Raw genomic sequence first — 12,545 nt, 5'->3', positions numbered from 1 at the left:
TAAATAGAATAGATATGTACAAGTAAAATAAATAGAGTAATAAATACTTAATGATCCTTACTAGGTGGCTAGAAGAGTTGGAAATGAAGAAGGAAATCACTCTATTTAAATATTAGCATAAAATTCTGGGAGGAGGAGCCTTGGTCTCACCCGTTAGCTATGTTTTTTAGGTCGAATCATTTCATCCCAGGCATTTCAGACACTGAGGAGAAATTAATGGGAAAGTTCCAGAATGACGAGAAAAATCGATTTCATTGAAAGCTTCCTCCTATCTGGAAAACCTATCTCTCTGGTAGTTCACCAAGCCTTCTCTTCTGTGCCCAGCACGAAATTTAAATAAAGTCAAATATTTCGTCCTTTTCTATCTGAAACGTATAAGAAACAAATGTACGAAGATGGATGCCAGAATGACAGAATCTCTCTCAACATAACTTGCAAAGTGAATCTGGTGAGGACCAGCTGGCAGGGGTGGGTGGGTTAAATACCTTCTTGAAGTACGTCTTTTAGGGTTATTCTCTCCCTGGAGATTGCTATATCCTTCACCTTAGCTTTGGCTTCCATAAGGGTGACGCTTTTCAGGTCATTTTTCTCTATCCGCAGTGTAGGATAACCTGAGGAGCCAAAAGAGCCAAACAAAACTAATATAAATACCCTTATGATGAGATTTCGGGATGGTCATTTGCCAGTGTGATCTTCAGGTAAAGCAGTTAAACCTCAAATTAAATGGAAACAAAAAACACCGCGTGATAGGCCCGGGAGAATTCTCAGTAAACGAGTTATAGGGCGCGAAGGATGCCACACCGGGGAACTTGTTTTTTTGTTTTTTTAACGTTGAAATGCCAACTATGTGAACTAATTGGAACCAAAGCATGGCCAGGTGAAAATTCAGAGCTGAAAAGAAGACTTTCAGGCTACCGTGGATCCAGAGATGTGCCCAGCTAAGAGAGGGCCTTGGCACTGTAGAGCAGAGTTGGGTAAAAGCAGTTATTGCATAGACACCCATGCCCTCTTCTGGACAGTTTTTCTCTAAGATTTGCAAAACAATTCCTTGTATTAAATGAAGCTTTCTGGGTCTTTTTCACCCAAGAACCCACAAAATAGAAATCGACAGCAGGCCTATTTCAAAAAGCCAGGACTCCATTATTGCGCCCGGTTTAATCATACTGAAAAACAGCACGCTTTCAGGGAGAGAGAAGTCATTTGTAAGTTAAATACCATCATTATTAAATATTAAATGCCATTGTTATTATTGTAAGTGACACCTTAGAGGCCCAAAAGACTCTGGGAGTGTTATTTTCAGGTCAGTGAATAAAATAGCGGAGTAAATGTGGTGCCACCACCACCTCCCTTCCCAACCACTCTGATTTTTGAGGAGGAAATAAACTATCAAGCGGTGCTTTTAGGGAAAGAGAAGTCATTTGTAAGTTAAATACCATCATTATTAAATATTAAATACCATCGTTACTATTGTAAGTGACACCTTAGAGGCCCAAAAGACTCCGGGAGTGTTATTTTCAGGTCGGTGAATAAAATAGCGGAGTAAATGTGGTGCCACCACCACCTCCCTTCCCAACCACTCTGATTTTTGAGAAGGAAATAAACTATCAAGCGGTGCTTTTAGGGAAAGAGAAGTCATTTGTAAGTTAAATACCATCATTATTAAATATTAAATACCGTCGTCATTATTGTAAGTGACACTTTCGAGGCCCAAAAGACCCCGGGAGTGTTATTTTCAGGTCAGTGAATAAAATAGCGGAGTAAATGTGGTGCCACCACCACCTCCCTTCCCAACCACTCTGATTTTTGAGGAAATAAACTATCAAGCGGTGCTTTTAGGGAAAGAGAAGTCATTTGTAAGTTAAATACCATCATTATTAAATATTAAATACCATCGTTATTATTGTAAGTGACACTTTCGAGGCCCAAAAGACCCCGGGAGTGTTATTATCAGGTCAGTGAATAAAATAACGGAGTAAATGTGGTGCCACCACCACCTCCCTTCCCAACCACTCTGATTTTTGAGGAGGAAATAAACTATCAAGCGGTGCTTTAAGGGAAAGAGAAGTCATTTGTAAGTTAAATACCATCAGTATTAAATATTAAATACCATCGTTATTATTGTAAGTGACACTTTCGAGGCCCAAAAGACCCCGGGAGTGTTATTTTCAGGTAAGTGAATAAAATAGCAGAGTAAATGTGGTGCCACCACCACCTCCCTTCCCAACCACTCTGATTTTTGAGGAGGAAATAAACTATCAAGCGGTGCTTTTAGGGAAAGAGAAGTCATTTGTAAGTTAAATACCATCATTATTAAATATTAAATACCGTCGTTATTATTGTAAGTGACACTTTCGAGGCCCAAAAGACCCCGGGAGTGTTATTTTCAGGTCAGTGAATAAAATAGCGGAGTAAATGTGGTGCCACCACCTCCTCCCTTCCCAACCACTCTGATTTTTGAGGAAATAAACTATCAAGCGGTGCTTTTAGGGAAAGAGAAGTCATTTGTAAGTTAAATACCATCATTATTAAATATTAAATACCATCGTTATTATTGTAAGTGACACTTTCGAGGCCCAAAAGACCCCGGGAGTGTTATTTTCAGGTCAGTGAATAAAATAATGGAGTAAATGTGGTGCCACCACCACCTCCCTTCCCAACCACTCTGATTTTTGAGGAGGAAATAAACTATTAAGCGGTGCTTTTAGGGAAAGAGAAGTCATTTGTAAGTTAAATACCATCATTATTAAATATTAAATACCATCGTCATTATTGTAAGTGACACTTTCGAGGCCCAAAAGACCCCGGGAGTGTTATTTTCAGGTCAGTGAATAAAATAATGGAGTAAATGTGGTGCCACCACCACCTCCCTTCCCAACCACTTGATTTTTGAGGAGGAAATAAACTATCAAGTGGTGCTTTTAGGGAAAGAGAAGTCTTTTGTAAGTTAAATACCATCATTATTAAATATTAAATACCATCGTTACTATTGTAAGTGACACCTTAGAGGCCCAAAAGACTCTGGGAGTGTTATTTTCAGGTCAGTGAATAAAATAGCGGAGTAAATGTGGTGCCACCACCACCTCCCTTCCCAACCACTTGATTTTTGAGGAGGAAATAAACTATCAAGTGATGCTTTTAGGGAAAGAGAAGTCATTTGTAAGTTAAATACTATCATTATTAAATATTAAATACCGTCGTCATTATTGTAAGTGACACTTTCGAGGCCCAAAAGACCCCGGGAGTGTTATTTTCAGGTCAGTGAATAAAATAATGGAGTAAATGTGGTGCCACCACCACCTCCCTTCCCAACCACTCTGATTTTTGAGGAGGAAATAAACTATCAAGCGGTGCTTTTAGGGAAAGAGAAGTCTTTTGTAAGTTAAATACCATCATTATTAAATATTAAATACCATCGTTATTATTGTAAGTGACACTTTCGAGGCCCAAAAGACTCCGGGAGTGTTATTTTCAGATCAGTGAATAAAATAACGGGGTAAATGTGGTGCCACCACCACCTCCCTTCCCAACCACTCTGATTTTTGAGGAGGAAATAAACTATCAAGCGGTGTTGGGCAGTTACAGGAGTAAATACGATACTCTCTTTTAGACGGTAGGATACCAAGTCACCAAAATATTTTTCATTAGATATTTCAAAACATTTAACTAAAATTCAAAGACTACTGGCTTTAAAGGTGTCCCTTGTATATTTCTCTGGCTCTAAGAATATGGTTTCTTGATTCTATCTCTTTGGTATTTCAGACATATCTCTAGTTAAGCCACCATCCTAAGCCTGATGGTGGTTTTTGTTGTCGTTGTTGTGGTTGTTCTGCGGAGTGCAAGAAGAGACTTGAGGATGAAATCCCAGGTGTCCACATGAAACTTATTCAGGATCGGCGGTGGGCCGTGACCAAGCTGGGTAAAACCGGTTTGGAGTGACATTAAACTCTTACTGGTGACGGGTGTGGCGTTGTTGGGGGTGTCGGCTCTCAGGTACTGGGTCGTCTGCGTGGACGGCTGAGACAAACCTTGTGAGCTACTGCTGTCGCTTATGCTGGAAAACAGGTTGGGGAAAGACGTTTTGAAAGCGATTTCATGGAGCGGTATTTTCTCATGCACAAATTTCAGGACTTCAAAATCTACTAGGAACTGTTAGGCTCGCAAAACTCTGTCAAAATGTGGCCCAGGTTTAGGCTGATTAACAATAATAATGGCATTTGTTAAGCGCTTACTTTGTGCGAAGCACTGTAAGCGCTGGGGGGGATACAAGGTTGTCCCACGTGGGGCTCACAGTCTTCATCCCCATTTTGCTGGTGAGGCAACTGAGGCCCAGAGAAGTTAAGTGACTTGCCCGAAGTCACACAGCTGACAGATGGCGGAGCCAGGATTAGAACCCATGACTTCTGGCTCCCAAGCCCGTGCTCTTTCCACTGAGCCACGCGGCTTTTCAACTGCAGTCAATTTCGTATTTCACTAAGATGCTTCATCAGGTGATTACATCGTTTTCTGTCCTTGTCTCCTCTTGGAAGAGATCATTTAGTAATAAGCACATCAGAATAACAGTAATGATAATGATAATAATAATAATAATAATCACCAACAACAGTGGTATTTGTTAAGCGCTTACTACCTGCCCAGCACTGTACAGGTAAGTGGGTCCCACGTGGGGTTCACAGTCTAAGTAATAATAAATTAAGCACCTACTATGTTCCAGGCACTATACTAAGCGCTGGGGTTGGACACAGTCCCTGTCCCACGTGAGGCTCACAGTCCCACTCCCCAATGTCCAGATGAGTAAATACGATTGATTGATTGATTGACTGATGAGGTAACTGAGGCAAAGAGAAGTGAAGTAACTTGCCCAAGGTCACCGCAGCAGATAAGTGGAGGAGCTGGGATTAGAACCCATGACCTTCTCACTCCCAGGCCTGTGCTCTATCTGCTCCACTATGCTGCTTCTCATGGTGGGAGAAGTAGGAGAAGCAGAAGAGGGAAATGAGACACAGAGAAGATAAGTCATTTGCCCAAAGTCACACAGCAGGTAAATGGCAGATCTGGAATTCGAATCCAGGTCCCCTGACTCCCAGTCCTGTGTTCTTTCTAATAGTTCACGGTGTTTTAGAAGTCAGAGGGGGAGCTAGTGATCTGTTATCAGGCCAAAAGCTTAGATAAATTTGCCATCTTTGTATAAATTATGAAGCACTTAGTGATCTTCTAACATTGTAAAGTTCCTGGCCTGAAAGCTACAATCTCAGTTTCCTCTATTTCTTCCAGGGAATTGCAAACATTGTCCGAGTTCATAAAATGAATTGGTAGGATCCCTAACACCTGTTTTCGCTGTGTTAATTTTCTGCTGTATACCCTTGCCTGCTGGCAAATTTTTGCAAAACTTTGGCAGACTTTTGCAAAATTTTTCAGTTGGCGAGGGGAAATTTGGGAGAAGGACGTAGCCTCTAGAAATTCAATGCCAGGCTCTCCTCTCTTTCGATGTACTTAGGAGTGTCCCAACTGGGAAACTTGTATGTTTGTTCTTCATCTGTTCTTCTTTCTATATGCAAATTGCCATTCTGATTCTGCTAAATGCTTCATTCTGACCTTTCTCTTTGAGCCCTCAGTTCTCTTTAACTAACCATGTCCCAGGGACCCACAAAACACACTTTTTTTTTTGGAAATGGTATTTGTTAAGAGCTCATTGTGTGTCAATCACTACGCTAAGCACTAGGGTAGATATAAGTTAATCCGGTTGAATACAGTCTTGGTCCCACATGGGGCTAACAGGAAGGAGAACGAGTATTTAGTCCCTATATTACAGATGAGGAAACTGAGGCCCAGAGAAGTCAAGTGTCTTCACCAAGGTCACCCAGCAGGCAAGTGGCAGAGCTGTGATTTGAACCCAGGTCCTCTGATTTTCAGGGCCGGGCTCTTTCCAATAGGCCACACTGCTTCCGCTCTCCATCAGCCCCCACAAGCCCTTTCCAATTTCCCTGACACTCACTTCCCCAGTTTGCCAGTTAGTCAGTCGTACTTACTGAGCGCTTACTGTGTGCAGAGCGTTATACTAAGCGCTTGGGACAGTACAATATAACAATACGATAGACATAATCCCTGCCTATAACGAGCGTTTCTGTTCCGCTCCTTCCCTTCACTCTATGAAATATGCTATAACTTCTGTTTTATGCAAAAGAAAACAATGTTCAGCGCCAAATCTACTCTACAGTTGTAAAGTCTGTCCTCCTACACTTGAAGAGCATTAGACTGAGTGTCAGGAGACCTGGGTTCTAGTTCTGACTCCACCAGTTGCTTGAGGGCGGTCCATATCAGAGGCAGGACATGGGCGAGAGGTCAGTGGCATGGCAGATGAAATCAAGGTACGGAAATTGGTTGGCATTAGAGAAGCCAAGAGGGCAGGCTGGGTTGAGTAGGAAAATAGGTGAAGTAGAAGTGGGCAAGGTGATTGACTACTTTAAAGCCAACAGTGAGGTGTTTCTGTGTGATGCGGAGGTGGATGGGCAACCACTGGAAGTTCTTGAGGAGTGGGGATACATGGCCTGAACGCTTTTACAGAAAAAACATCTGGGCAGTAGAGTGAAATATGGACTAGAGTGGGGACAGAAAAGAGGCATGGAGGTCAACAAGGAGGCTGATACAGTAACCAGGGTGGGATAGGATTGGACTAAGGTGGTAGGAGTTTGGATGGAGAGGAAAGGGAGGACTTTAGTGGTGTTATAAAGGTTGGACGGACAGGATATAGTGACAGATTGAACATGTGGGTTGAATGAGAGATGAGTCGAGATTAACGCCAAGGTTAACGGCTTGGAAGACAGGAAGGATGGTGGTGCTGTCGAGTGACAGGAAAATCAGGGTGAGGGCAGGGTTTAGGTGGGAAGATAAGGAGTTCCCTTTGGGACCTGTTAAGTTTGAGGTGTCGGTGGGACATCCGGGTAGAGATGTCCCAAAGGCAGAATGAAGTGCGAGACTGCAGAGAGGACGAGAGACCAGGGCTGAGGATGTAGATTTAGGAATCATGCCCGCAGAGATGGCATCTGAAGCCACGGGAGCGAATGAGTTCTCCAAGGGAATGGGTGTAGACGGAGAAGAGACGGGGACACAGACCGAACCTGGAAGGACTCCCACGGTTAAGAGGTTTCTCCTACTTGCTCCTCTGTCCTTTCCTCCCGGCTCTGTGACGGACGGAGCTGACAGGACCATGTCTGATTCCCACCTGCAACAGGCTGGGGTTGTGAGCCCTAGGCGGGACAGGGACTGTGTCCAACTTAATTTGTATCTACCCACGGCGCTCAGTACAGTGCCTGGCACATAGTAAGAGCTTAACAAATACCATCATTAGTAGGGTGCCCTGTCCACAGTAAGCACTCGACGAAAGCTGCTGCTACTAGATAACGCGGGCTGGGCTCTTCCTCTCCAAGCTCCCTGCCTCCTCTGCAGCCAGTCACGTCCAAGACCATTCATTCATTCAATCAATTGTATTTATTGAGCGCTTACTGTGTGCAGAGCACTGTACTAAGCTCTTGACCACCTTATCAGTGGCAAGTTCAATGAGAAAAGACGGTCAAGGTGAGCCTGGCCACCTCCAGGATTCACAGACTGATCTCTGTGGGTTCTGGGTGACACGTTACAAACGGAACAACAACAACAAAAAACAACAACCACGCTGCTTTACCTGTCCTCCAGCTCAATTCTTTTCATACTATGAAGGTGCAAAACAGCTAATATTATTGCTACCAGGAATATTACAGCACAGCAAACTCCTACGCTGATATAAAACACTCGAGTGGACGTGGTAGGAGCTGCATTTACAGGGTCATCTGCAATGAAAAAGAGGAATGAGTATTAGAGTCTTAAAACCAAGTCAGATTATCTTTTCCATCGTATACTGTGCAAGATGAGTGCCTGGGTCCTTTGTAAAATACTGAGGTCATCCAGAGTTACAATAAATATTATAATAATTATAGCATTTGTTATGTGCAATGTGTCGGGCGCTGAACTAAGTGCTAGAGGGGATGCAAGCAAATCGGGTTGGTTACAGTCTCTGTCCTACGTAGGGCTTAAAGTTTTAATCTCCATTTTACAGATGAGAGAATTGAGGCCCAGGTCCTTCTGAAGCCCAGGCCCATGCTCTATCCACTAAGCCACGCTGCTCCACAATATGACATTTCACATTATTAATAATAATAATAATCATAATAATACTGATGGCATTTGTTAAGCGCTTACTATGTGCGAAACACTGTTCTAAGAGCTGGGGGGGATACAAGGTTGTCCCACGTGGGGCTCGCAGTCTTCATCCCCATTTTACAGATGAGGGAACTGAGGCTTAGAGAAGTGAAGTGACTTGCCCAAGGTCACACAGCAGACAGGTGGCAGAGCCGGGATTAGAACCCATGACCTCTGACTCCCAAGCCCGGGCTCTCGTGGCTCAGTGGAAAGAGTCTTTTAGACTGAGAGCCCACTGTTGGGTAGGGACTGTCTCTATATGTTGCCAATTTGTACTTCCCAAGCGCTTAGTACAGTGCTCTGCACATAGTAAGCGCTCAATAAATACGATTGATGATGATGATGAAATCCTGACTCCGCCAATTGCCAGCTGTGTGACTTTAGGCAAGTCACTTAACTTCTCTGGGCCTCAGTTACCTCATCTGTAAAATGGTGATTAAGACTGTGAGCCCTCCGTGGGACAACCTGATCACCTTGTAACCTCCCCAGCACTTAGAACAGTGCTTTGCACATAGTAAGCGCTTAATAAATGCTATCATTATTATTATTATTATTATTATTATTATTATTATTTCCACTGGGCCATGCCCTCCGTGGGACAACCTGATCACCTTGTAACCTCCCCAGCACTTAGAACAGTGCTTTGCACATAGTAAGCGCTTAATAAATGCTATTATTATTATTATTATTTCCACTGGGCCATACAGCTTCTCTACATTCTCTTTCGGGTCCTAACAGCAATGCCTCTGCCACTTGTCGACTGTGAGACCTTGGATGAGTCGCATCACTTCTCTGTGCCCAAGTCAGCTTAATGGGGATTCATGTAAGCCCCATGAGGGACAGGGACTGTGTCCAACCTGATAAACTTGTATCTATTTCCAGCGCTTAGAACAGCTCCTGGCATGTAGTAAGCACTCAACAGACACCATAAAAAATAGGTTTTATTTTTATTTTCAATTGTCCATTATCGACTGTGATTTAAATACTGGTCACTGACATTAATCCCTTCTAGACTGTGAGCCCACTATTGGGTGGGGACTGTCTCTATATGTTGCCAACTTGTACTTCCCAAGCGCTTAGTACAGTGCTCTGCACACAGTAAGTGCTCAATAAATACGATTGATTGACTGATTGATTAATCAAACATTTGAAAATAGGTATGCATCAGCATAAATCTACGTAAACAGACCTAACTAGAAGAGATGGACCATCTCACTATGTTGGAAAATACACACATGCACACACGCGCACATGTGTGTGTGTGTGGATATATGTGCCCTTAAAAATCATTCCACTGTCAAAGGGTGAATTCAGTCATCTTTCAAAATCATGAAAGTACTTAAGACCCATGATCACAGTTTTTTAGACTGTGAGCCCACTGTTGGGTAGGGACTGTCTCTATATGCTGCCAACTTGTACTTCCCAAGCGCTTAGTACAGTGCTCTGCACACAGTAAGCGCTCAATAAATACGATTGATGATGATGATGATGATGATCACTATATATCCCAAGAGCAGTTGTCAGTGGATGATGTTTTAAGGATGAGGACTGTGGACATAATTCCTCTCTAGCAATCCATCCCAAATAGTTCGGTCAGGAAAGAGTGATGTTGAGGCTATACAGCAACCTTCTTTACCTATGGAATGCAATCTGTTCTGGGGTATAAAACAGATATCAGTGATTCATAATAAATCAGAACAGAGGGGAACACAGGATTAAAGTCCTTTCTGCCTTGACTCACTTTTAAGAACACCGGAGGTCAGAGTGCGCAGTAAAAATATGCACAAAGCAAGAAATGTGTGTTTTGGGAAATAAACTGAAGCAGCGTGGCTCAGTGGAAAGAGGACAGGCTTGGGAGTCAGAGGTCATGAGTTCTAATCCCAGCTCCCCCACCTGTCCGTTGTGTGGCCTTGGACAAGTCACTTAACTTTTCTGAGCCTCAGTTACCTCACCTGTAAAATGGGGATTAAGACTGTGAGCCCCACGTGGGACAAAGTGATCACCTTGTATCCCCCCCCGCGGCGCTTAGAACAGTGCTTTGCACATAGTAAGCGCTTAACAAACGCCGTCATTATCATTATTATTATTACTCCCTCAATCGCCCTCTCATAGTCGCACCTGGAGAGTTTCCAGTAGTTTACCCTCCTTCCCTTCCCCACAGCACCTGTATACATGTATATATGTTTGTACATATTTATTACTCTATTTATTTATTTATTTATTTTGCTTGTACATATCTATTCTATTTATTTTATTTTGTTAGTATGTTTGGTTTTGTTCTCTGTCTCCCCCTTTTAGACTGTGAGCCCACTGTTGGGTAGGGACTGTCTCTATATGTTGCCAATTTGTACTTCCCAAGCGCTTAGTACAGTGCTCTGCACATAGTAAGCGCTCAATAAATACGATTGATTGATTTACCGGTCTCAGCTACGGGAAGGAGAGTCAAGCAGACTCTCCTGGCTTGGTCAGCGGCTAGCGAGTGGAAGGCAAACTGTTAGAAGTCAAAACTCACCCAGGCTGGGCAGCCATGGCATGGGAGAGAGTTGAGGGCATAAACTCAAGCTGACTGCGCGGAAGGAGGCAATTCATTCATTCCATCATATTTACTGAGCGCTTACTGTGTGCACAGCACTGTACTAAGCGCTTGGGAAGTACAAGTTGGCAACATATAGAGACGGTCCCTACCCAACAGTGGGCTCACAGTCTAGAATGGTAAACCACTTCTGGATTTTGACCAAGAAAAGTCTACGGATCCACTACCAGAACGACTGCATATGGAGAGCGGGACGTTCTGGGAGAGATGTGTCCGTGGTGTCGCTGAGGGTCGGAAAAGACTCGACGGCATTAGACAAGACTCCCTCAATCTACCAAAAAAGTAATTCAGGCAGACTTACAAATAGTTCTGCTGCTGTTTCTGTCCGATGTTGGAGTTTTTACTTCTTCAAGTTCTGAGGAAAAGGAGATAAACTGTAGTTTAGCAATCACATCCCCATTCCATATGCTAATCCCCTGCCTCATTGTCTGTCAGAAGCTCTGGAACTTAGGCTGAACCCTGATTGGTAGCAAAACCGTAAAAGTTGAACATTTGGATAATGCATACTCAATTTAAAATTGATTTTGTTCCAAATCACCACCCTCTATGAAATTTTCCTCACTTTCTGTAAACGAAGCATGAAAATGGGCACAGCAGTAATTGGCTAAATCGCATTACCAAGTCTTTTGGGCTGAGACGAGCCTGCCGTTAAGAAAGAGCTTAATCTGCCCATTAAATAAGCCTACTGCAATGACACTTTGAATCAGTATTAATGTATTTTCCTTTTAGGATTATTCTGGGGGGAAGAAGTGGGCATTTTTACCTTGCTGATCCACCTTTAAATCTAGAAAGCCCCCGCTTTCTAAAAAAACTACCTCAAAAGCTACCATGCCTGTACCATGATTTTGGAAGCAGTAGAGTCCAGTGGACAGAAAATAGGACTGAAAATAGAAAAGAAATCCAGCTCTGCCACTGATCACCTGTGTGACCTCAGGCAAATCAGGTAACATCTCTGGGCATCAGCTGCATCTTCTCTAGAATGGGGCTAAAACACTACTCTGTCCACCTTTTTGACTCTGATCCCCATGTGGGGCATCGACTGGGGCTGATCTGATTATCTTGTATCTACCCCAGCACTTGACAGAGTGCCTGGAATCCAATAAGTGCTTAAGATATACCAGAATGATAAGTACCTAAATTCAGAGCAGCGAAAGCTGGATCTGTCAAAGAGATTGGCCTAATTCTTGATTATTCATTTTATAACCATTCCTCACGGCCCCCTGACCTCTGTCTTTGACCGCTCTCTTACCACTTATAACCGCCACCACAGGGTGGGATGTTAAATGAGGTCAAATTTAATCAACCGATATTCCTAGCTGCTCTGGCCTCTTAGGTAAAAAGGAGAGAGAATTACCATTTGTGGCAGTCGAAACAATTAAATACTTTCATGGTATTCCTGGTCTTCATTATCAGGGATAACTAAGATTTGGTTATACACTGAGAAGCAGTGTGGCCTAATGGACAGCGCACAGGCCTGAGAGTCCGAAGGACCCGGGTTCTAATCCTGGATCCACGACTCATCTGCTGTGTGACCTTGGGCAAGTCACTTTCACCGCTCTGTGCCTCGATTCCCTCATCTGTAAAATGAGGATTAACGCTGTGAGCCCCGTGAGGGACAGGGACCGTGCCCAACACGATTATCTTTTCTACCCCAGCGCTTGGTACACAGCTTGGTATACAGTAAGCGCTTAATCAATTATTAATTAGTATTACTATTATT

At 43.2% G+C, this 12,545-nt stretch overlaps 1 protein-coding gene across 1 annotated transcript in view; it reads right to left on the bottom strand.

Moving 5' to 3' along the window:
• The window catches only part of RYK (receptor like tyrosine kinase), a 243,138-nt gene that overhangs the window by 105,516 nt on the left and 125,077 nt on the right, over nucleotides 1-12,545 (bottom strand). The window contains exons 5-8 of the mRNA XM_038744510.1: nucleotides 11,127-11,180; nucleotides 7,679-7,823; nucleotides 3,951-4,051; nucleotides 486-611 (exon numbers count right to left, since the gene is read on the bottom strand). Of these exons, the coding sequence (XP_038600438.1) occupies nucleotides 486-611; nucleotides 3,951-4,051; nucleotides 7,679-7,823; nucleotides 11,127-11,180 (426 nt within the window). The remainder of the gene's footprint in view (nucleotides 1-485; nucleotides 612-3,950; nucleotides 4,052-7,678; nucleotides 7,824-11,126; nucleotides 11,181-12,545) is intronic.

Source organism: Tachyglossus aculeatus, chromosome 1, assembly GCF_015852505.1.
Source record: "Tachyglossus aculeatus isolate mTacAcu1 chromosome 1, mTacAcu1.pri, whole genome shotgun sequence".
NCBI classification, from domain to species: Eukaryota; Metazoa; Chordata; class Mammalia; order Monotremata; family Tachyglossidae; genus Tachyglossus; species Tachyglossus aculeatus.
The sequence above is the reverse complement of the archived record's forward strand: the minus strand, read 5'-3'. Positions and strand labels throughout refer to the sequence as shown.